At 35.3% G+C, this 25,139-nt stretch overlaps 1 protein-coding gene across 2 annotated transcripts in view; it reads right to left on the bottom strand.

The window, feature by feature from the left end:
* SYDE2 (synapse defective Rho GTPase homolog 2) overlaps window positions 1-25,139 on the bottom strand; it is a 48,270-nt gene that overhangs the window by 21,404 nt on the left and 1,727 nt on the right. Inside the window, exons 2-5 of one of the 2 annotated variants that reach the window (XM_078072811.1) lie at window positions 15,700-16,371; window positions 7,364-8,466; window positions 3,174-3,300; window positions 1,407-1,804 (exon numbers count right to left, since the gene is read on the bottom strand). In XM_078072811.1, coding sequence (XP_077928937.1) covers window positions 1,710-1,804; window positions 3,174-3,300; window positions 7,364-8,466; window positions 15,700-16,371 — 1,997 coding nt within the window. In that variant the 3' untranslated portion in view covers window positions 1,407-1,709. Of the gene's footprint in view, window positions 1-1,406; window positions 1,805-3,173; window positions 3,301-7,363; window positions 8,467-15,699; window positions 16,372-25,139 lie in introns of those variants that run through there. The other variant, XM_036064720.2, reaches the window with a different exon arrangement.

Below are 25,139 nucleotides of genomic sequence, written 5' to 3'. Positions count from 1 at the left end.
AAATAAGCTCCATAAACAACTATGAATAGATTTCGTACCTTAAATTTTGCACTTCATTAAAAAATCTGGTTTGTCTGGAGCACTTCATTCTGTGTTCCAGACAAACCAACTACTAAGAACACATTAAACTGTGAGTAAACTCTATTCACTTTATTAATAGCTCATTTTTTAGAACTACTGAACTGTTAATTATATTTCAAAGTATACTTAGAAATGTGAGTTCACATGGAACAAACACATGAGGCAACATCATTACTGGCCAATCCCCCAAATCAATAATATCCTTTCTTTTGAGACATAATGAGGCCTTGCGTATAATTTATTGTAATTTCAATGACATTTCTCAATTTTAAATCATTTCACTTGTTCTTTATCAAGAAAGAAAATAGTTCTAGATTCTTTTAAAAACAACTTTCCTGGGGCGCCTGGGCGGCATAGTTGGTTAAGCATCAGACTCTTGGTTTTGGCTCAGGTAGTGATCTTGGAGTCCTGGGACTGAGCCCTGCATCAGGATCCATGCCCAGTGTGGAGTTGGCTTGGGATTCTCTCTCCCCTTTCTCACTTCCTCTTCACCCCATCTGCACTCTCTCTCTCTAAAATAAATAAATAAATCTTAAACAAAAACAAAACAAGAAAAAAAAACCCCAGCTTTCCTGAAATGGAAGAGTACGAAGAATAGAGCCAAAAACTACCCAATTCATAAATTATGGAAACTCTCAATTTTATTTTTTTAAGATTTTATTTATTTATTTAATTGACAGAGAGAGAGAGAGACAGCGAGAGAGGGAACACAAGCAGGGGGAGTGGGAGAGGGAGAAGCAGGCTCCCCGCTGAACAGGGAGCCCGATGCAGGGCTCGATCCCAGGACCCTGAGATCATGAGCTGAGCTGAAGGCAGTCGCTTAACCAACTGAGCCACCCAGGCGCCCCTGGAAACTCTCAATTTTAGAAAAGAATGCTATAAATTTAATATTCATTCAATGACCTATTATTCATATCATCTGCATATGCTACAAATTTCTAAGGATCTTGTCATAGCAAATAATCAAATTAAACCACATCATTCATCTTTTTAATTTGTACATATTTGACACGATTTTTATTTTTATTTCTTATTTTACTTTTATTTCTAAGATAATGTCCCACCAAGGTAAAATCTCATTTCATTTGGTTATAGAGTGTAATTTCCTGGGAATTGCTATTTATAAAATTTCCTTTTCATGAATTCATAAAATGGGTCCTTTGCTGATTTTAATTACATATTATTAAGGGGAAAATTCTACTTTTTTTGTAGATATGATCATTTTTTTTTTCATAGAAAGGATAAACTTTCTTCCTTTACAAAAATAAAAGTATCCAATATTTCTGATTTGCTAAAATTTATAAGAAAGAAAAAGTGCCTTGGTTTGTTGTCTCTTTTAAAATGGTTGGGATCAAAGTTTTGATGATCTAAGAGTAAATATTAAATACTATGAAAATATAGTCATTCAGAGTTCAGAGATTGAGAACCTCAGCTATATGAAAAGCCTCAATCCTAAAAGTAAGTTTTAAAGGATTCCAACCAACAAAAATCTCTTTAATATGTGCAAGGTGAACCTTCCTCAAATTCTCTCCTAGGCAATTATTTGCATGTAAAATAAAAAATCAAATTAGAGAGATAAATAAACAATATTACAGCATAAAAAAAATGGTAGTTAACAGTAGAGAGAACTAATAAAATAACACAGAAGATCTGGAGATACATACCAAAGCATTTATAGGTGAATGGATATGATATCCAAGATATACTTCAAAATAATCCATGTCTAGGGGAGAATCAAATGAAGGGTATAAAAGAGACAGGTTTGGTCATGTGTTGATTATGGAAGCCGGGTGATGGATAAAGAGGGTTTATCATAGTATTCTCTCTACTTTTGTATATGCTTCAAAACCTTGCTAATAAAAAGTAAAACAACAACAAAAACAAACACAGAATTATAAGCCAACAGTCCCTGAAGATATCCATTAGTTATGAACAATCTTATAATGGCCAAATTCAAAGGCCTTATTTCTGTTCTCATCTTCTATGATCCCTCCATCAAATGACACTGCCTCACACCTTTCCTTAAACTCTGCTGTCTTTTGTTTCCCAAACTTTCTGACTCCTTTCCTCTCAACCTTTTTAGCTGGATCTTTCTTTGCATGCCTCCAAAGTTTGGAGATCCTCAAAGCCCTTGTCTTTTCAAACTTTATGGACAATCGCAAGGCATTAATTACAACTACATGTCAATGACCCTCACATTGCCATTTTCCACCCCCATGTCTCAGGAGTATTAGTGCTATACACTGGATTATATTCACCACTTGGTAAATTTTACTACATCCTCTCCTTAGCTGTACTTTCTACTTTGCCTGATATACTTATATAGATCTCCAACTAGTACCTCAAATTCAATATATGTTTGAAAAGAAACCCAATTCATAATCTTTCTTTACATTTCTCCACCAAAAGCAGTAGCTCTCCTCTCAGCTTTTTAGCTTCTCCAAATGGTACCCAATCAACCAGGTGTCTAAGTCATGCTTATCTGGGCCCTCTCTTTCTTCATATCCTTTCAGTTCTATTCCTTCCTGTTGTTACTGCTACGAGACTCCTTCAGCTGGGACTACTGCCAAGCCTTCCTAACAGGTTTTCTGTCTTCTGATTTCTTCTAATTCCAATCCATCACACAGAGTTGCCAGATTAGAAGATTATCTCTAAAGATTTCACTCCCCTGCTCAAAAATCTTTGATGGGTCCCCTCTGCCTACTAAATAAATCTGAATTCTCTACCCAGATAGTCAATGCCCTTTACATGACCTAAGCTCCAATCAAACTGAACTCTAATGGTGTTTTATTTATCCCTCTACGAAGAAAATGTACTCTGCTACATTTCCCTTCTGCTACCTAGTATAGCTAATTTAATGCAGGTCTTACTCCCACCCCTAACCCCCCCAATATTTGTTGGCTGTTTGAGGGCAGGGACCATATCTTGGTACCTCCCCACAGAAAATAACACAGTAATGTTTGTGAAGGAAGGAAAACAAGACTTCAGAATAAAACCCAATTCAATTTAGGCTACAAAATAGTATTTCAATTCCTTTTCCTACAGATGTAGTCTTTCCAGAATGTGTACATAGAATAAAAAATATTTATTACCTGTTATTACATTTATATCTGGGTACTGGTTTTCACACAGACCAACAGCTTTGCTATCTCTCTCAAAAGCCTCTCGAAGTTCTTTCTTGACTGCTGCCGAACCACATAATCGGTACAGGCCTACCACCTAGAAATAAAATTATGGCCATATTATGGTAAATTTGATAAAGAGAAAATATAATAGCACAAAATGTATAAGTCACATGAAATTGGTAATCAAATATGTTCTGATGACATTTAATTAAAAATACCTCAAACAGCTTTTGAAATCTCACCATAGACTATATTCATCAGTCTTCAGGAATAAAAACATTCTATTCTTTCTTTTAAATTCAAACAATATTCTATGATTTCTGTAGTGCTATCTATCTTATCTTAAGATACCAGCCCTTCACTTTGGTTTATATGGTCAACCACTATGCCCAAGATTGTGCCCTTTCACATCTTTTGCTCTAAACTGAAGAAATGCAGCATAGTGGTTAAATAAGGGTTTTAGATTCCAAAAGCCCCACTCTATTACTCCTTGCTTAGTGAATTTGGGCAAGTTATTTACTCTCTTTAAATCTCAGTTTATTTTTCCATAAAAAAAGTATATAGTTGAAATAAGATTCCAGTATACTATTTGTGTTATCTTTTTAGGAAAAAAAAAAGATTCTAGGGAAGAAATAAAAGTAAACCTGGAATTTTTTTAACTTACTAAATTAATTGATTATTAAGTGATAAAGAAATTCAATTAAAATAATATATTAAAGGTAAAATAAAACCTTTAGTTCAAAATATATATAAGATGCACAGATACCACCCTCCTTCCCCTCAACTTACACTAAAAAGATTTATATTTTAAACATTGTTAGTTCATACAGGAGATAAAATTTAAGTCTTAGGAAGCTCATTATAAATTCACTGAGAGGAAATCAACATGATATCTATAAAAGGAAAACATGTCTGATTAAGCAATCAGTTTTTTTAGAAAAAAATAAACCTTCAAGAAAACCAAGAAAAATAAGTTATTGTTAACTGTACTTCCACATCAAACATGATTTAGGAAGTTGAATTACCTTGAATTGAAGAAAGTTGTAAAGAAATTATTTCAAGACAGAAATAAAGTAAAAACAAACAATGCATATCCCCAAGGATTTGAACTAGGAATCACTTTAAAATCTTATAAACTAGGAGAAGGAGTACACAAATGAAATTTCCAGGTGTACTTAATGACACAAACCTCTCCAAGTCATTAAATAACTGATAGAATATAGAATAGAATATAGAAGGTGGGTCTTGATATAGGAAAAGCGTTACTAATAGATACAGAGAAATGTTATGCAAAATATTAGAGATGATAAGCACTAAATATTAATTGGAAGATAGTAAGAAACCTACAACAATTTCTTTTTTTTTTTTTTTTTTTAGATTTACTTATTTAAGAGAGAGTGCGTGCATGTGAGCAAGGCAAGGGGCAGAGGGAGGGAGAAGGAGAGAAGCAGACTCCCTGCTGAGTGCAGAGCCCAACGTGAAGCTTGATCTCATGACCCTTGAGATTATGACCTGAGCCTAAATCAAAGGTCAGACGCTTAACTGACTGGGCCACCCAGGCACCCCAGGAACCTGCAACTATTTTTAAGAGAAGGTAATGCAAGGATCAACATAATATGGGAAATTAAGGAATGTACTGAGAAGGAAATTTCCTACTCTTATCCACATTCATAGTGCATTCACATTGAGAATAGCATGTCCTATGCTGGTCACATCTCACAAGACATAGGAGACCCATAGATGATCCAGAAAATAAAGCTAAAATATTAAAATGCTATCACATTAGAAGAAACTAACTCGAGTAGACCCTTCTGGTGTAGGCACATTTAAGTGTCACAAAATTCCCTCATAAAGATGTATCCCCTTCAACTTGAGAAGGAGATGAACCTAGAATAAATTAAAGAAAGCAATACTTCAGTAGTAAGTAATAAATTAATGGACCATGCTATCCCAAAAGGTGAATAAAGGAAGACAGAGATCTAATATAGATATTTCAAGGAAAGGACACTTTAGGATATTATCCCTATCTTCAGAGGCTGACTTCTTGAATCAAACACTTGAAGTACATGCTTGATGCCTCTATCAGAGACAAAATCTGTACTGGATTAACCATGAGTATGATTTCCACCATAATTTTTCCCATTGGAAGCAGGGGATAGGTGGTAGTAGCCTTCAAAGCATTTGGAAGATGCGACAAACTACTTTTGTATGACTGTTAAAACCTCATGTTCACAGTAACAAAAACAAGAATAATTACTGACTAAAAAGGTAAACAAAATCCAAGTAGTGTACAAGTCTGTAAAATACAGACACAATAAGCTTCTTTCTCTGGGGGGTGGGGGGGAGGGAAAAGGCAAAAGAAACAAAACCAAAAAAGGTGTTTAAAAACTGCAGTTCCAAATGTACTACTGTAAATTTTACTTTTTAGTTCACAGGAAATAATTCTTTTTTTTTAAATACACCATTTTTTTAAGAGTTTATCTGAGAGAGAGAGAGAGAGCAGAAGCAGGGGGAGGGAGAGGGAGAGGGCGAAGCAGACTCTCCACTGAGCAGGGAGCCAGATGCAGGACTGGATCCCAAGACCCTGAGCTGAAGGAAGATGCTTAATCAACTGAGACACCCAGGCGCCCCATCACAGGAAATAATTCTTTATTAAAATAACTATTTCTAAACTTTAAGTATAGAAATAAAAAGCATTGCTAAAAATGTTTTCTTAGTATTTAAAAAAGTTACATCTTATATATACATTCTTTATAAAATATTTCAGAAAAGAGACTGTAAAAGTACAGTGCTATTTGAGTTACTTATTTTAATATTCAATTGTAAAAGTTTCTGTTTAATAATTAGCTTTACAGTCTGCCTAATCTCTGACCTCTCTACATGTTGCCAAAAAAAAAAGGGGTGGGGGGACAGAGAACCTTAAGAAAAAGTAACCGGACCAAGAGTTACATTGGAAACTAAAGGCTTCAATCTCATATAGACAACATAAAGTCAATCTGAATAATACATCTGAGGTTTCAAAAGTTCAGATGTCCCTCCTACCTCTCACCTTCAGAGAGCTACTTCATCTATTTTTATAGATATCAGCAAATAAGACCCACAGAGATTAAGTGACTAGCCCAACATCACACAGCTAATTAATAATGGAGGAGAAACCAGTACCTGTTTCCTGCATCTTTAATACAAAACCCCACTAACTTACTTAACACCGTTTCCATAGTTTCCTCATCAGGTCCAAGGTGAGTTATTTTAAAATCTTTTCTATATACAAAGAAATCATAGTTCAGACTTGGTGATATTTACCCCTGGTGTTTTTAATCAATGTCATAAATTCTAATAGCACTAAAGCAGAAATACCTCAGAAATACTGATGTTAGACTTAATTTTTAAATTTAAACAATTACTTGTACCTCAGAATAATATCCTCAGTGATACGCTGTTTCTCATTGTCATAGCCCACATGTATTAAAGAAAATAAAGAAAGATAAGGTCTAATAAACTGGTTAATATTACATATCTGATTACATACAAGACCAGGGTTTTTGTTTGTTTTAATGGGCTGCTTTTAACTTCTTATTTATTTATTTAACTTTCTTATTTGAAAGGAAAAAGAATGAGAAATGTTATTAGTAGGACCTCTCTTCATCCTCCATGCTATCCCAAAGTTCAGAGACAAATAAGCTTATGCTTCCTGAAGAGTGGGAGGAGGGAGAGTATGGAATAAGGGCAGGGAGTTAGTTTTAGGAGTAAAGTGGGGTTTTAAGATTCACTGTTGGAATTCTGTGCCATAAGAATGTCAAACCATGCAGAAACATTCCTTAAATGAATTAGTCTCTGCCTATCTTATCAGCTCCGGCTTTTCCTAGGAATGCCATTGTAAAACAATCCTGATATGTAGGTATAATGCCCATGCAGCTCTGCATCACAACATAAATTGTAGAACCATCTAGCATGCTCTCAATTGCTCACTGACAACACAGGTGAAAGTACCCTAAACAGTAATGGAATAAAAATAAAAAATAGGAATGAGAAAATGTCTAAATTGGATTTTTTTTAACCTTACCTTAAATTCCTTCCCCTAAGACTTAACTATAAATTTAGTTAATTAAGGTAGATAAATGTGATAAGGAGGTAGTAGAGAAACAGTGAAATAATACCTGACAGCCTCTCTTTTCAATTTCCATAATACATTTTTGTATCAGGAGTGGCACCATCAGTCCTATATTTTCTTTCTCTACAACTTTTCGAATATCAACACCAAATATTACTGGTTCTCGGTTTATATCCAGTCCATGAAGAGAATTCTCCCACTGTTCCAGAAGAGTCACTTTCACATAAATAAGACCTCTAGGCTCAAGTTTGACAGCCAACTGATGTGTCTTTGTCACTCTGAATAAAGTGGGAAGAACAACAGTTCCGTGACAACACACTCGATTTTTTCTTGGAGTCGGTTCCCAACTGAACACTACTAATTTCAAATGCTGTGCATTTTCAATTTCTATGTTGAAAGTATGATCCATGTCTAAAAATGTTGTCCGACATGTGAGCAAAGCTGTTCTTGCTTTGTTTACTGAATCGACCTGAATCGCACAGAAGACATCTTTTGAGTCTATCCGGGGTGGTTTTAAATCCTCAGCACCATAGAAATGCACACTCATGAGCCCAGATATGTACTGTGAACACTTAGGTTGATCAAAAAAACTGTAATGTCTAAAAGCATCAATGTCTATTTCATTCTTGTTACAACTATTTGGAATTATTTCTTTTCCCTTTCCAAATTTGTTTTCAGATCCATGTTTGCTAGATTTAGTTATAAGTTCAGGTGAATCTCCATCACTGAGGTAACCACCTTTGCACGAATACTTAGAACTCATAAACGTCTTCTTCTGGTAGTTGTGCTGAGAAGATACACTGGTATCCAGATGGTACCGACTTATAACATTCCTCTTAGCAGCTGTGGTTGTGTTCCCAGAAGGTAGAATGTCAGCATGATGCATTTCTTGACAGTTACATTTAGACAAGGAAGGAGTATTATCTGGACTGTTCATATGATTCAAAGTTCCTTTGACGCTCAGCTTTCGGCTAAGTTCTGGCAACCTTTTCATTTTCATGGAAAGTTTCCTCACAGTTCGTGGAGATTTTATTTTATCTGGGAAAGACCAGTTAATTGAGCTACTTTTTTTCACAGGGCTAGGGCTTGGAGAAGATGGTTCTGGCACTCCCAATTCAGTCTTATTTGTAGCAGCTAGGATCCCAGGACCTTAAAAAACAAACAAACAAAAAAGGTATTACAAGGTGGTATGTTCTGATCCCTACTTTATAAATCATCAACTAAACAAACTCTCATGTGGACAGATTTTCTTCTCGTTTCATCTCATTGGGGAGATTTAGTTAGTTACAAGTTTAGGTAAATCTCCATTACCCCCTTCAAATAGAGTATCAAGGATTTCCAGGGGTGCCTGGATGGCTCAGTTGGTTGAGCATGTAACTCTTGATCTCGGTGTTGTTAGGTTTGAGCCCCACGTTGGGTGTAGAGATTACTTAAAAATAAAATCTTAAAAAAAAAGGGGTGGATTTCTAAAGAGCTTACAGAGGAAAAAAGCATTTCCCTCTCCATCCGCTTTTCTATTCTAACGGTTTGGAGGAAGGGTAATATAGGTTCCTTTTAAATCTTTCCCACTGCAGTATAATTCAGGGAGTATGTTATTTTATAACCATAAGCAGTGGATATCAGAGGAAACTAGGAAAGCTTCCTATTTTAATAGGTTTATTTTGGCATATTAATACACATTTGTTTTAACATATTTCCTATTTTAATATGTTTATTCAGAAATCCTACTCTAATTAAAAAAAGAAATCCTACTCTAAGAACATTTCTTCTTTATTTTTAAGATTTTTTAATTTATTTACTTGAGAGAGAGAGAGAGCAAGTGAGCACAAGCAGGGGGAGGGGCAGAAGGAGAGGGAGAAACAGGCTCCCTGCCAAGCAGGGAAGCCAGACACAAAGCTGGCTTGATCCCAGGACCCCAAGATCAAAACCTGAGCGGAAGGCAGCCGCCTAACCGACTGAGCCACCCAGGTGCCCCAAAGGAACATTTCTTCTATTTATAATCCTCTAAAAACTAAATTTTATCATGTAGCAGGACTGGTTTTTTAAAAAAATTAAAAACAAAACAAAATTTATAATTTTGACAACTAAGAGCCCTTCGTCATTCTAATGTTCTATTAGAACATACCATGGAAGATTATATAAAATCGACTCCAGTCAATCAAGAATAACTGAATATCGAGGGGGGCCTGGGTGGCTCAGTTGGTTGAGGGTCCAACTCTTGATTTCGGTTCAGGTTGTGATCTCAGGGTCATAAGATCGAGCTCCACATTGGGCTTAAAGACGCTAGAGCAGGTGTCCAGAAGGACAAGGGATGGGAGTGGAAGTGGGGACCTGGGACAAAAAGTGAGAAATGAACGGAGGGATGAATTACAAGTGCTCTATAGACTTAGCAGTCTGGATGACTCGACTTATATCCCACGATACAACAGTAATGAGTTGAAAGCCCTTAAGACACGAAGGAAGAGTTGCAGGAATGGATTCAAGAGTGTATATACAGGGGCGCCTGGGTGGCTCAGTAGATTAGGTGACTGCCTTTGGCTCAGGTCATGATCTCAGGGTCCTGGGATTGAGCACCATGTTGGGCTCTCCACTCGGCGGCAAGTCTGCTTCTCCCTCTGCCTGTTATTTCTCTCACTTTTGCTCTCTCTCAAATAAATAAATAAGCTTTAAAAAAATAAAGTGTATTCAAAAAAATAAAAAACAAAAAAGTCTGCTTGTCCCTCTCCCTCCCCCCATTTGTGCATGCTATCTCTCTCTCTCAAATAAAATCTTTAAAAAAAATTAAAATAAATTTAAAAAAGAATAACTGAATATTGAATATCATAAAGCTAATTGATTTTAAAAACTATAAAGACATTTCTTATATTATTTATATACAGTAACTCCCTAGAACTTCAAAAGCTAAATTAGGGTCTTTCCTTGCAATTTAAAAGTATTAAATGACAGTACAGAGACATAAATAAGTTTTCTTATAATTCTCAGTTTTCATGAAGAGTAAAGCATTGAAATGTTTCTTAATTCTTCTCCACCCAAAAATAGCTTTATTTTTTTTCTGAATGTGAAAGTAAAAAGTTTTTAAAAGATACAAAGAAATACAAATAAAGTAAATAGCCTGAACTGCACTATCAAGAGATTAGCCATTGTAAATATTGTGGTGAAAAGAATATTAAAAGTTGTTTAATATTAAATTGTTAATATTTATAACACCAGCCAACATTTATTTAGACAAAGTATGAAAAATTAATACTTAAGTATGCAAGGATCCTCATTTAATTCTTGAAATAGCCCTATGAGTTAAGATACCACTAGCATCCCATTCTCCAGGTAAAGACCTCATGCACAGAGCTGTCTGATTTGTTTAAGATCACAAAGCTGGTAAGTGGAAGAAACAGGAATGATTCAAACCTAAGCATACGCCTTCAAAGCCTATATTCTTTTTTTTTTTTAAAAGATTTATTTATTTGAGAGAGTGAGAATGAGAGAGAGAGAGTACATGAGAGGGGGGAGGGTTAGAGGGAGAAGCAGGCTCCTCGCTGAGCAGGGAGTCCAATGCGGGACTCGATCCAGGGACTCCAGGATCATGATCTGAGCTGAAGGCAGTCGCTTAACCAACTGAGCCACTCAGGCGCCCCAAAGCCTATATTCTTAAATACTATACTTTAGAGCCCTTCCATCCTTCTAAACATTTTTCTGTCTATACATACACATTAAATTGATTTTTAATGACCATTTTTCAACTATTAAGAAGTTAAAATATTCTATTTAACCTCAAACTTTCAATCCCCCAGTTAAAAAAAAAATGTCAGGGGCGCCTGGGTGGCTCATTTGGTGAAGAATCTGCCTTTGGCTCAAGTCATGATCTCAGGGTCCTGCTCAGTGGGAAGCCTACTTCTCCCTCTCCCTCTGCCCCTCACCCTGCTCGTGCTCTGTCTCTCTCTCTCTCTCTCTCTCTCAAATAAATAAATAAATAAATAAATTTTTAAAAAAATGTATAGACTGACTAATAAATTTTATTTTAAAACTTGAAACTGTTGGGGCGCCTGGGTGGCTCAGTTGTTAGGCGTCTGCCTTCAGCTCAGGTCATGATCCCAGGGTCCTGGGATCGAGCCCCGCATCGGGCTCCCTGCTCCACGGGAAGCCTGCTTCTCCTTCTCCCACTCCCCTTGCTTGTGTTCCTGCTCTCGCTATCTCTCTCTCTCTGTCAAATAAATAAATAAAATCTTTAAAAAGAAAAAAAAAAAAACTTGAAACTGTTCCTATTTAAGGGTTCAAACTAATAAAGCAAAATGAAAATATCTTCTAAAATCTAATATAAGTTTAAACTGTTCCTTTAAAGAAACAATCTAGGGGTGCCTGGCTGGCTCAATCAGTAGAGCATGTGACTCTTGATCTCAGGGTGGGGCCTAGAGCTTACTTTAAAAAAAAAAAAGAAAAAAGAAAGAATCTATTTTTTAAACTATTTAAAATTTAAATCAATTTTTCACACTTCATCTAACTATTCCTTACAAAGATCTCTAATGACCCTCATATCAGAGGCTACTCTATGTAATACATTTCACAATTAAAATGATCCAAAAAAGTATTAATTCATTTCAAAAATCAATAGATTAAATGACCTTTCTTTAAAGTATTAATATAGTCTCCCTCCACCCCTCTTTGTGTGTCCTAATGACAAAGAAGTAGTTTCTTTTTAGAGAAAGGACTATTTTAAGTATGCCTGCTGGGCTTTTCTGGTAAGTAACTAATAAGAAATGGAGTGTTTGATAAACTAGACAAAGCATTCTCTTGTACTGTAAATTGTAGTACAATTCTACTGGTTTACTGGCCTAAAACATTCTATAGTAATCGGAGTCCTGCTGTAGTCTACAATCTATTTTGTCACGGCTTAAAAAGCTACCCAGTATATTAAATTGCTCTAGGTTTTTTTACATTATTAAGGAGTTAATTTAACATTGACTTTTTCTACACATCATGCATTAAATATTTCTTACTTAAGTCCTTAACTAATTATTAAATTGAGATACTGTAAAAATTAGCAATTTCTAACTGCAGACAAGATAATCTATTAAAATAAAAATGCTTTGTTTTTATAAAATCCAAGAGCTGAAATATTACCAAATTCAATAACTGCTTAAAATTAAACCAAAATCACACTAATCAAATCACAGACTAGCTATAAAGGGAAAGTACAAAATGAAAATCTTTATAAATTCATGGGCCAGGCTAGAATCAAGTGAAACTGGCACATTCCTTCAGCACCTAGAACAGTAACTGGTACACAGCAGAAACTGAGTGTTTACTGAATAAATGAATCAACCAACCAATTGTTGGTTGCCTGTAAGCTGGTAAAACTTTTAGGAAATATAATATAGGAATTACATATAATAGTTACCAGTCATAAAAACCCAGTAATGCTACTAGTTATTAATCCTAATTAAGTAAAATAGAACATGATGAAGATCACTCCAATAGTAGTGGAAACAATCTATTAACACCCAACATAATGAGTCAAATAGATTAGGACACATCAACCCAATTAAATACTATGAAATTGGTAAACAATAACGTTATTCTACAGTATGTAACAATACAAGATGAAAATACCAAGTGAAAATATCCAAAAAGCAGAGTGCTATGATTGCAACTAGATAAAAGATGCATATACACATGGGACTTGAGAGACAAACAAGTCATAATTGTGTTAGGATGATTAAAAAATTGTCATTCATATTAAATATACTCAAGCTTTCCTATTTCTTAATCAGAAAATTATTTTAAAATTCAACCATTCTCTTTGCCTATTTCTCAACAGTTCTCTGTTAATATTGCTAAAGAAAACATCACTTTAGGGGCACCCGGGTGGCTCAGTCGGTTAAGCATCTGCCTTTGGCTCAGGTCATGATCCCAGGGTCCTGGGATCAAGCCCCGCATCAGGCTCCCTGCTCCGTAGGGAGCCTGCCTCTCTCTCTCCCTCTGCCTGCTTCTCCCTCTGCTTGTGCTCTCTCTCTCAAATAAATAAATAAAATATTTTAAAAAAGAAAAGAAAACATCACTTTAGGTGACCTTTCTGATCAAACTAAAACAAAAAATGATGACATGTAAATAAACTGTCTAAATATTTCCTTTGGTGGGTGCCTGGGTGGTTCAGCTGGTTAAGCGTCCAACTCTTGATTTTGGCTCAGGTCATGATCTCAGGGTCCTGGGATCAAGCCCCGTGTTGGGCTCCTTGCTCAGTGGGAAGTCTGCTTGTTGCATGTCTTCCTCTCCCTCTGCCCCTTCCCTCCCACCACCACCGCCCCACCCGAGCATGAGCTCTCTCTCTCTCTAAAATAAATAAATATTTATAAATAAATAAATATTTCCTTTGGTCATATTTAATAGTGCTTATAGTTTAATAATATGTTAAAGAGAAGAATAACAGTGAGAAAGGAGACCTAAATATCAGCCCTACCATACTTTCAAGTTTTGGGGTTGTTGTTTTTTGTTTTTGTAATGTCTGTTAGTCTTTCCAGGTTCACAATTTGCCACAAACATAAAATAATAAAGTTTAAAGACAATAACTTAAATCAAAGTATGTATCACTTTACAGACACTGGCTTTCTAACTTTGCAGTTATTCTTATACCCTCTCGCCTTTTCTGCACCATACCAACCCGCCACTCTGCCATACTCCTTTTAAGCCTTCCCTACCATTCCACCCTAATCACAACCTGCGTTCCTAACTATTATATTATATAGCATTTATTTCTCTCTCCATCCAGATTACAAAAAACCCCACAAATTCATGCTGAAAAGTCAGTCTACAATTAGGAACACACGCACACAAAATTTTTCATTACGTTCAATCCCAACATGGGGGGGGGGGTTACTTAATATTTCCAGCATAACTTCTCAGTGTTTCTTTCAAAAAACTAATATCATATAGTACACACTGTTTTTTAACTCACTTTTTCTCTTATCAATATAACATTCACTCCACCTCCTCATATCCCTGAGGAACGGATTCAAATGCAAGTAGTTTATTTGTAAAGTATAGAAATACTAGCAAGAAGTGAGAAAATTCAGGGGAAAATCCAAAAATTATTAAGCCTGCTACTATGGGCAACTGGTACTTAACCTCAGGAGAAAACTCTGGGAAACAATGTAGAATTATGGCACTCAAGGAGGGAGAGAGCTGAGGTAACCCTACACCAACTCCTGTCAGTCACTGGTTGAGGGGCACTCCCAGACGCCCTGCAGAGAAATTCCCTAACCCTTCTCAGAGTCCTCAAGCAGAGATGTGGATACTGATGTTTGGAAGTAGGCTGCTTCCCTCTAAATAAGTAATAAAATCCAAGGGATATGCACAAGGTACTGATAGCATCTGCTATACCCCACATCTTTGAATATTCTGTATCATTTGAAATTTTTTTTAGATTTTTTTGTGGGGGAAGGGGCAAAGGGAAAGGGAGAGGGACAAGCAGACTCTCTGCTTGTGCAGAACTGGATGTGGGGCTCGATCCCAGGACCCTGAGATCATGACCTGAGCCAAAGTGAGATGCTTAACCAACTAAGCCACCCAGGTGCCCCTCATTTGAAATTTTATAAATTAAAATGACTTGATATGAACCAGAACTGCTTTCTATCCAACATTTGATATCTGCAACTAAATATGCTTTATGCGGTTTCCTGTGTAGTATGTCTGGGACCAAATTTGAAAAGAGGCATATCAAAAAATCAAGGCAATCAAAGAAAAATAAAACCATCAGGCTGAACTGTATGAAATGCTGTGTTCTGCAGATCAGAAACTGTTGAATCTCAGCAATTTCATATGGTTCAACCTAATATGCATCAAACTTCCAATTATTTCCTTTCTAGGTTCCATAACTATTGTAGCACCTATTTCCAAGGTCTTTACTTCTCCCTCTCATTTCTTTTTCTCTTCTTCCTTTCCTTTCATGAGGAAATGTAGGCATGAAACCATAAAGTAATAACTACTGGTACACTGAATATACAACTTTTCAGCTGCACCCAGGCTAGGTGTAAATGAATGAATGAAGTAAAATCAGATTTACATGAAGAATATATCTTTCTCTTCCACGCCTTGTGATTCCATTCTTTCAACTAAGAGAAAAGTAATTACTACCTCAAAGGACAGACATCCTAAGAGTTGGTGTAGGACTACCCCAGTATCTTCACCCCTTACAAAACCAAGTCTGTGATAGGATTAAACCACCATTTATATAAAAAGGTTTGTAATGGTTTTTGAGTTTTATTTTTATGAAAATTCACTCACTCTGTAAGAAAAAGTACATAGCTATAATAGACAACTATATTTAGTTTTAGCTACTGTCAAAGAATTGAACAACGGAAAAAGAAAAGGCAAACATATGATCATCTTTACCTGCAAAAGGAGATTTCAACATGAGACTCTCCTCTACCATGATACCTTCTTGTGTCTTGTGTCCAAGCCTTTGCTTGAACTGCTGCATGAACTCTGGGGAATGGATGGACTCTACAGGATTCGTTTCATTGGACTGTGTGGTTCTGAGTTCTGAAGAGCACAGCAAGTCTTCAGTGTACTGCTCTGTTTTCATTAGGTCACTACCAGACAATACTCTCAAACTAACAGCAGGAAACTTCAGAACAGGAGGGTCTGCCTCACCAAAACTCAAGGCATTTGATAAACCAAAGTCGTCATCCTCAGGAATGGGGTTGTACCATATTTCTCCTTCATCATCTGCATCATTTTCCTCATTAAAGTCTAAAGAACAGTTTCTTGATAATGAAGAATTTGTAGCATCACACACCATATATGTACAGTATTCCTCAGATGACTTGAAGAAAGGCCGTGATAGCTGATATTTGGGTGAGATGGATAAGTGACTTATGTCTTGGCATTTCTTATTTTCCTCTTCCAAATTAAAAGATCGCAGAGTACTCTGATATAGCCAATTGCGTTTCTTTGACACAGTGATGCTATTAAGTGGCTTATGACCTCTGAATCCAATATTATCCTTCAGATCTTCAAGTTCTCTTCTCTTCACTGAAGACCCATAGACGTTTTCAAATAAATCTGTTTCAAAGGGAAAAAAGAAAATAGAATGCAATGATATAACGCCTAGCACACCAGGAAAGACAGGTCACTTGAAATCAGTTATTGAAATATTATTTTTAAAAAGATAGAAAGAAAAATGGTATTACATTTGGAGACTAAAATAAAATAAGAAAAATTTTGGCTTTTTCACCTAAAAATAATTTCTATTAGACTACTAGTATAAGTGACATAAGAACTCTGAGAAAAAGAATAAACAAACTCTGAGATTGCCTTTATAGACATGATAGGGTTAACAAAGACTTAACCCAAGCAAAACATACTTTATAAAAAGCTTACATAGAATGCTTTGTACACAGTATGCCTTTAATTAATATTTTTAATAATTTCCAACTTACTACTACAAGGACCAGAAATCTTTAGAAAACATAAGTAATATTTCTACTTTCTCACACAAAGATTAACTTTGAGTGAATCTTTAAAAATAAGTGTGGCTTACTTATTACTAAATGCTTTCCTGATTACTGAAATTTCAGCATAACATCTATTTCCCAATCACATAGTTATGCAGTTGCACCTTATGCAGGGTTTAAGTTCTAAGTATCTAGGACAAAAATAAAAATAAAAATCCCTTTAGAAGGCTCTAGATTAGAACCAGCTATCTTGTCTCACGGCAAATACAACCAGCTCTTATTACTGGCCAGGCACAAACTTAAGGAGCAAGAACATAAGAATGAACAAAATAGTTTCTACCCTTAAAGAATTCATAGTCCAATGAGGGATATCAAATAGTTGGGATGTGTTTATGTTAATATAATGAGATAAGACTCTGAAAATGTATACATAACATTAATCCCATATAAAGAGGAACACATCCAAAGAATTGCATAAGGCAGGCTTCAATAACAGTCAATAAGCTAAATATATACCATAATACTAATTCACTAGACATAGAAAAATAGACAAAACCACATTTGTAAAAATTTAAGATCATGTCCAGCTTTACAACTTATGGAATTATAGTCTGTGCTACTTTAAGTATGTATATGGTTGATTCATCTTAGTACTACAGCAAATAAAATATAATACCCTAATAACAGAGTGATAAAAACATATTAAACTATGAGGAATTTAATAACAACCAAAAATTTAGGTTCATGCATAATCAAGGCTTTCAGTAACCTCCCTCTACTGAACAAAAATCCCTTAAAAAATGTAAACTTGTCTTTTTTAAATTCTAAATTTAACCCAACCAATTAATTTAAAAATTAAAAAAAAAATTTTTTTAAATTAAAACAACAACCCTCAAACAGCACCTGAGCTTCAAGTTCCACTAGTTCCAGAGGCAGGAATAGACTAGGACACAAAAGGGAAGGAAGCTCCCATGAATGCCTACTATGCATTTATTTATTGAGTGCCTACTGTATATCAGCAATGAGAGATAAAACAGTAAGAAAGCCTTTAACGTCGTTTAAGCCTCCACAAAAATGCTAAGACAGGTATGATTATTTCCATAAGCCAGAAAAAATGAGGAATACGGTCAATGTGCTAGCTATAGTATTCAAATTTAAGCCAGTCTAACCCTAAAATCCATGCTCTCCTATACCTGCTCTCCTATACCATGCTACCCACCAAAAAGTAGGGAAGTAGGCAGCCCTTTCTGAACATGGTGATAATATCAACCCAGTTAACCTTATAGGGTGGCTGCTGGTAAGAATTAAGTGAGATAATGTTGGAAATATTTTGAAAACTGTATAGTACTACTCAGAAAAATAAAGTAACTTGCCCAAGACCACCTAGTTCATAAATGGGAGAGGCAGCACTCAAAATAAACTCTTCTGACTCCAAAGTTTGTTAGCAGTACACCTGGGCTACAACTAAGAGATTACACACCTCTACCCTCCAAGATTTAACATGCAAACATGTAACACATATTCAGTAAGTATCTTGAATTGATTTAGTTTAATTAATGAAAAACGTGAAGATTCAAGAGTCCTCTTGGTTCCGTCTCCTTTAAAATTAAAGAAATTAAAAACTGAAAATCAACACATACTCATGAATCACTGAGGCCTCTGGGTTTTTAGTGGCCACGTCTTTGTCCAAGTGTACTAAAAACTAAATCTATTTCACATTTAAGCCCAAATCCCATATTATTTAATAGCACTTCAGACATTCACGAGATATTATTTATAGTCTTTACACAACTGTAAATTTTAAGCCAAAAGTACAAAATTATACAACTCAGAATGGCTAGGAGTCACATCTTATTGTATCTTTTTCTCAGATGTCTCTCAAAAGATCCAACATTTTATATAGTTAGATAAATTATTTTGAGTCCTATAGAGTTTTTTGACATGCATTTTAAATGAAACAGACATGCTTCTACTTGTACTGCATTCCAAGGAACTGCAATGACAAAAACAAAGCTACTGGCATCCCATACTTATGCAAATTGACACATCTATTGACATGAGTATTTAATGTATATATTTTTTTTAAGATTTTATTTATTTGAGAGAGAGAGACACAGCGAGAGAGGGAACACAAGCGGGGGGCATGGGAGAGGGAGAAGCAGGCTTCCCGCGGAGCAGAGAGCCCAACGCGGGGCTCGATCCCAGGACCCTGGGATCACAACCTGAGCCAAAGGCAGACACTTAACGACTGAGCCACCCGGGCACCCCTAATGTATAATATTAAAAGGAATAATTACACGAGATACTATGCAACTACTTTTCATGAAACTATAAACTACAAGAACTTGAAACCAAACAGTCTGACTGCTATTGCTGAATAATTCAAAATAGTACATGATGCTGAAGGTGAAATTTAGAGATAAATAGGTACATTATTGTGATTTCTGACAAAGGCCAAATTTATTCATTTATTAAAACTGAAATATAAGAAACGCCTACAGGGCACTAAATTTTATTTGAGCAATTATTTATAAAGAATTTAAAACATTTCATTTTTATTTTCATTAACTAAAGGGATGAATATGAATGTTAATTACACAGAAATGGAAAACTATTTGCAATCTTCTATTTACTCCCTTTTATGCTAAAATTAATGTTAAACCCTACTAGCATAAGTTTGAACTACCTTTAGCTTCTGTTAGCTTTACCTACAGCTATATTCATATATAAACACACACACACACTGAAAGAAACAAGTAAAAAAGATATCAAAATAGTATGCAAAGTGGCAAGGCAAAAAAGTCTTTATTCCCTTATAATTATACACATTGTGATATAATTAATTAAATGACTAATTAAAGTCATTTTACGTTGAAAATCTGTAAGAGAATGTAGAAGTGGCAATTAAGTTTTTCACTCAGAAAAATATTCTACATAGTAGTGAACTACTCAAGCCAATTTTGTGTTCTCAATGGTTTCATAATAAATTAAAATGACTTACTAAACATTTAGTATCCCAGCTCAAAATCATCAGCAAACTTTCTGAGAAATTACGTATTTCAACCCTCAATGAAAATGTACCTATATAAGACAACTTTTCATCATTTAAAAAAGTCCTACTGCAGGGGTGCCTGGGTGGCTCAGTCAGTTAAGCATCTGTCTTCGGCTCAGGTCATGATCCCAGGGTCCTGGGATTGAGCCCCACATCGGGCTCCCTGCTCAGGGGGGAGCCTGCTTCTCCCTCTCCCTCTGCCTCTCCCCCTGCTTGTGCTCTCTGTCAAATAAATAAAAACAATCTTTAAAAAAATAAATAAAATAAAAAAGTCCTACTGCAGAAACAAACTCTGTTGCTTTTGCTTACTTCTCTTTTAAAAATCCTAAATAAAAGTATTCTTACAAATACTGTATTAGAGTTTAAATAAATACAAACAGCCCTGCTTAGAGTCAAACCTGGCAGCCCAGAAGAAATGACTAGAATAAACTGAAACCTTAGGTTTATGCATGAGTGTACTTATAAGTGTCTTTCTCTTTTCCAGATAAATCTAAATGAGGAAATGGGTACAATGGAAAGGAAGAAAGTTATTTTTCTATCTTTTATGTTTCCTCCCTTGTGACTAGCAACAAAACCCTTAAGAAAAAAGCTGTGTGCTAGCTTTTGGGACAGTAGAGAAGAAAACCCTGAGACTGTTTTCAGTTCCACAAAAGTAAGGGGGAGGAGCACGACAAAGATGCACAAAAGAAAAGATGACCAGAATAAATAAGTGCCCCTAAAGGGGTGTGTTCCAGCTCAACTCCCAGTGTTCTTCAAGGCAGTACTCCTCAACTTCTGATCATTTCACTCTCCATCCAGAATCCTTATGATCTGGGCAAGGTAGTACTCTCACAAAGCCTGCTTGCCTTTCTCTTGATAACAGCTAACTAAGCATCAAGCATGGTACCAAATGGATTATCTTTTTTCATCCTCACAGCAACCTGAGGACTGAGGCTCTGCAGTGTTGAATAACCTGTTCAAGGTCACAAGCCTGGTAACGTAAGTGGTGGGGTCTAATCAGAAACCCAGAGGCCCTATTCTGTTAACCAGTATACTATATGGCCCCCTCTCTGGCAGATTGCAAAATCTCACATTTATTGGTGCAAGATGAGACCCATATAGAGGGAACTGCTTAAACCTGTCACAGGCAAGTAGTAAATATAAATGTATACATAACAAAATTGAAGCAGAAAGAGCTCAACTGCTTTGTTCTAATAGGGATTAGTTTAAGAATCAGGTATCAGAATAAAGTAGAATGCTTTTTCAAAACTTTAACAAATGTATCAAGATAGGTGATGGCGGCACTGGGAACTCTAGAACCTAACTACTCAAAGTATGTACCAAACAGTAGCATCTACACTGGGTGTTTGTTAAAATGCAGAATCTCAGGTCCCACCTCCCACCTATAAATCTGCATTTTAACAAGATTTTCAGGGAATTCATATGCACATTAACTTTAAAAAGCACTGCTCCATAACCACACTTTGAGTGACAATGGTGTAGAAAATAGCCTTGGAGATTCTCAAAAAATAAACTCCACTTAGAAATGTAGGACTTTCAAATCAACACACTATTTTCTGCTGAATTTGTAATTCTCAGAGTTTTCCTGCCACCAGCAACTCTAGTGTTCTACGGCATTGTCCCCCCCCCCGCCAAAAAAAAAGCAACTGGACTTGCTTCTAGGGCCACAACGGCAGAATTTCTCAGAGGAGGATTTAAAACTAGAAGACAGGGGCGCCTGGGTAGCTCAGTCGGTTAAGCATCTGGCTTCAGCTCAGGTCATGATCCCAGGTTCCTGGGATTGAGCCCCACATTGGGCTCCCTGCTCAGCTGGGAGCCTGCTTCTTCCTCTCCCTCTGCCCCTCCCCCTGCTTGAGCATGCCCACTCTCTCTCTCTCTCTCTCAAATGAATAAAATCTTTAAAAAAAAATAGATAAAATAAATAAAAATAAAACTAGAAGACAGTAAAAAATTATATGCATATTGTTACTAATCGTGAAGAGGGCTAATGCATAAAAGATTTTGTTGAAAAAAATCCATAAAGATCATGTAGCTCATAAAGATAAGAAATCAGAGCTACAAATACTTGAGAAAAGAGAAGAAACAGATGGGACTCCACATGATAAATGTCAACTTCACTTTAAGGTATATTACACAAGATTATACCAGTTAATTATACTATTTTAAAAGAATTGCCTACAATTCTTTTGTATAATATTTTTGTATAATATTTTTAGACAAAAATATTAACAAGTTACATGCCCTAAAGCTTTCCTTTCACAGATAGTGTAGCAGCAAAAGTAGAGTCAAAATAGGCTATTTTTAGGGGCGCCTGGGTGGCTCAGATGGTTAAGCGTCTGTCTTCTGCTCAGGTCATTATGTCAGGGTCCTGGGATAGAGTCCCGCATCGGGTCCCGTGCTCTCTTTCTGTATCTCTTGTCTCAATGAATAAATAAAATCTTTTTAAAAAGGCTATTTTTAAAGCAATAAAAGGCTGAAACAGCTCAACCTAGTGCTTCTGAATTTCCTTCTGAGTACTATATGCTAATTAAACTTATTTATAAAGACTTTTAATGAAGTATAGTTGGCAAATAGATTAAAATTCCTTTGTAATCTTAAGGCTTGCAGAAACTTGACAATATTTACCACGTGTAATGACTTTAGATTTCTTAAATAATCATCTCAATTAAGAACAAATTGGCCAATCTGTGAACACTACATACCCAATGCACCAAATCACTGGCACTATTAAACTATCTCAAGTTTTAGAGGTTCTTAGTAGGAGCCAGAAGTCAAAATAGAAAATCCATTTGTTATATAGTCTCAAAAATTTCCAAAATACCTAGATATTAGGTAAATTAGGTATCTCTATCCCATTATATATTCTATATTATAAATTCTGTATCATTTTTTAAAACAAAATATCCTCATAAATAATACTGTATAGAAAAGTGTGATATTAACCTTTTAATCTATTTAACATCTTTATACAATCTAGAATGTACTGCTTCATTTGGACTGCCCAATTAATTTTTAGAAAACATGACTGTAAAGTAGAATCCGGAAAAAATGTTAAAAAAAAAAAAAGTAGAATCCAAGTAACATCAATCTGAACTAAAGTTATTTAAAGGTAAAGGTTTAAAACATATTGATTAAAAAATTGTCTTAAAATCTATGCGAACTCCTTCATCTTTGCAACTTTGAGGTTGTTACCTACCCTTCTAAACCTTGCTGAAATTCCATTCATCTCCTCAATCCAAGCAACATAATAGAATTTGTTGGATCAGACCTCTAAAGAACTTAGCATCTGTTTAACCTTAAATAAATATAGGTTTTGGAGTCATAGAGACCTAAGTCTGAATCGGTGTAATTGTTTGAATCCATATACCAGTATATACAAATCATATACTAGTTTGAGTGACCTTGGGCAAACTACTTAACCCATTTATTTTGTTGTTGTTGTTAAATGACAAGTGTCATAGGGGGTAAATATGAGAACCACGTAAAGTATCCAGAATTGTTTTAATGAGTTAAACTAACTTCATGAAAAATAGTTAAAAAAACAAGATTAACTCTCCAAATCTATACTAGATATGTAAACATTACACAAAGTATTTTTATCTTTCCTAAAAAATTTGAAAGGAAATAACATCTGATTACAAAACATTAAATAACATCTGAGAAAGGTGTTTAAACCAGAAATTATCCAAGCTTTTGCTTAGATTTCTTGTAAAATATCTAAAATACTACCACACAGTAATTCTAATGTTTCATTTTAATTTCTTTTAAAGTTACTTCCATTTAGTTTCTCAATGAAAAAAAATCAATGAATTCATTCTTAAGCATTACTACATTTATTATTACTTTTAAAATCCTTGAATGTTTATTTACTCTATAACTGAGGGCCTTAAAAGCCATCAGATGGTAAATGTTTAACCTTTGCAACAAAAGGGTAAAAAATATTTGACTAAAGTTTTATGCAGATTTTTGCTATGGCTGAAATTTAACAATCTTACAAAGAGTTAACTGAACCAAGATCATGGGAAATAAAGCTATAGTGGCAATAAAATATGATTACATTTACCCCTGCAAATGCATATTTTAATATGAATTTAGCTTAATAAAGCACACCTCTCTTTACAAAAAAATTTACATCCTGTCATCCTTTTATTCAAGTGAAATGGAATAAATTTGAGGGAAAAAATTGACAGGTATGGATTAGAGATTTATAGATTCAAAAAAACTTTCCAAGTCTGTATAAGCTTTAAATGAATCATTTGATTTGTCTTCACTGTGTGATTAGAAGTTTTGTGAACTTTGTTTCTCCCCACTGTTTTGCATTTATTGATTAAACAAAGTTAATGTGTATAAACCCAGTCCTGGAGGATTTGTAATTCTTTTTTTTTTTTTTTAAGATTTTTTTATTTATCTGTTTGACAGAGAGAGACATAGCGAGAGCAGGAACACAAGCAGGGGGAGTGGGAGAGAGAGAAGCAGGCTTTCCACTGAGCAAGGAGCCAGATGCGGGGCTCGATCCCAGCACCGTGGGATCATGACTTGAGCCAAGGCAGAGAAAATGCCAAGTACTCTGAATACTTTTTACATTTCACCATCTAATATTTTTTAAACAATTAATGACACGTAAGTCTTTATGTTCACTAAAAGTCTTTGTATTTAAGATTGTAGCTCAAAGGATCATGTTGTTTGGACTCAGTTCGAAGGTATTATACTTCTTTCAGGAAGGAATTTTTACTATTTACAACATAATTAAAAGATTTCTAGAATTGGTACTCTAAACCTTCAGTGAAAATTAAAAATCATGTACATACAAAATCGGGAGGAAAATCCTATTTATAAGGGCAAATATAGTTAAGTTTACAAATGACTTTAAAAGTCTGCACTTTCTTAGAAGTACATGAGACATCTTTTTTTGATTAAAATACTAGTGCCCTTGATTTTCCACAATAAAAAGATTACTCACTTTGTTAGTTTTTTATGGGAGGGAGGAGGGAGGAAAGGTGAAGAAAAGTATGTGAAATCCTACGTGACTAAAAAGAAATTTTAGTTGACAGTGGTTTTTTTTGTTTGGTTTGTTTTGGGGTTTTGGTTGTGTGTGTCTGTGTTGTGTGCACGCGCGCCTGGGAGAGAGGGAAAAAAAAAAAAAACGTGTAATGAGTAAAATGAGTTTATGAAGCCCATAAAGTCTTCCTTGGATCAAATTCAAATTCACAAACCCCACCAAGTCTACGGATTTGCCTAGAGCCACAAAGAATAAAAATCAAGGCAGCACCGCCCAACTCTATACTAAAAGCATGTGGTGAACTTAACCTTTACTCACTGTTGTG

This window comes from Halichoerus grypus, chromosome 5 (genome assembly GCF_964656455.1).
Source record: "Halichoerus grypus chromosome 5, mHalGry1.hap1.1, whole genome shotgun sequence".
NCBI lineage: Eukaryota > Metazoa > Chordata > Mammalia > Carnivora > Phocidae > Halichoerus > Halichoerus grypus.
This window is presented reverse-complemented; position numbering and strand designations above follow the sequence as displayed.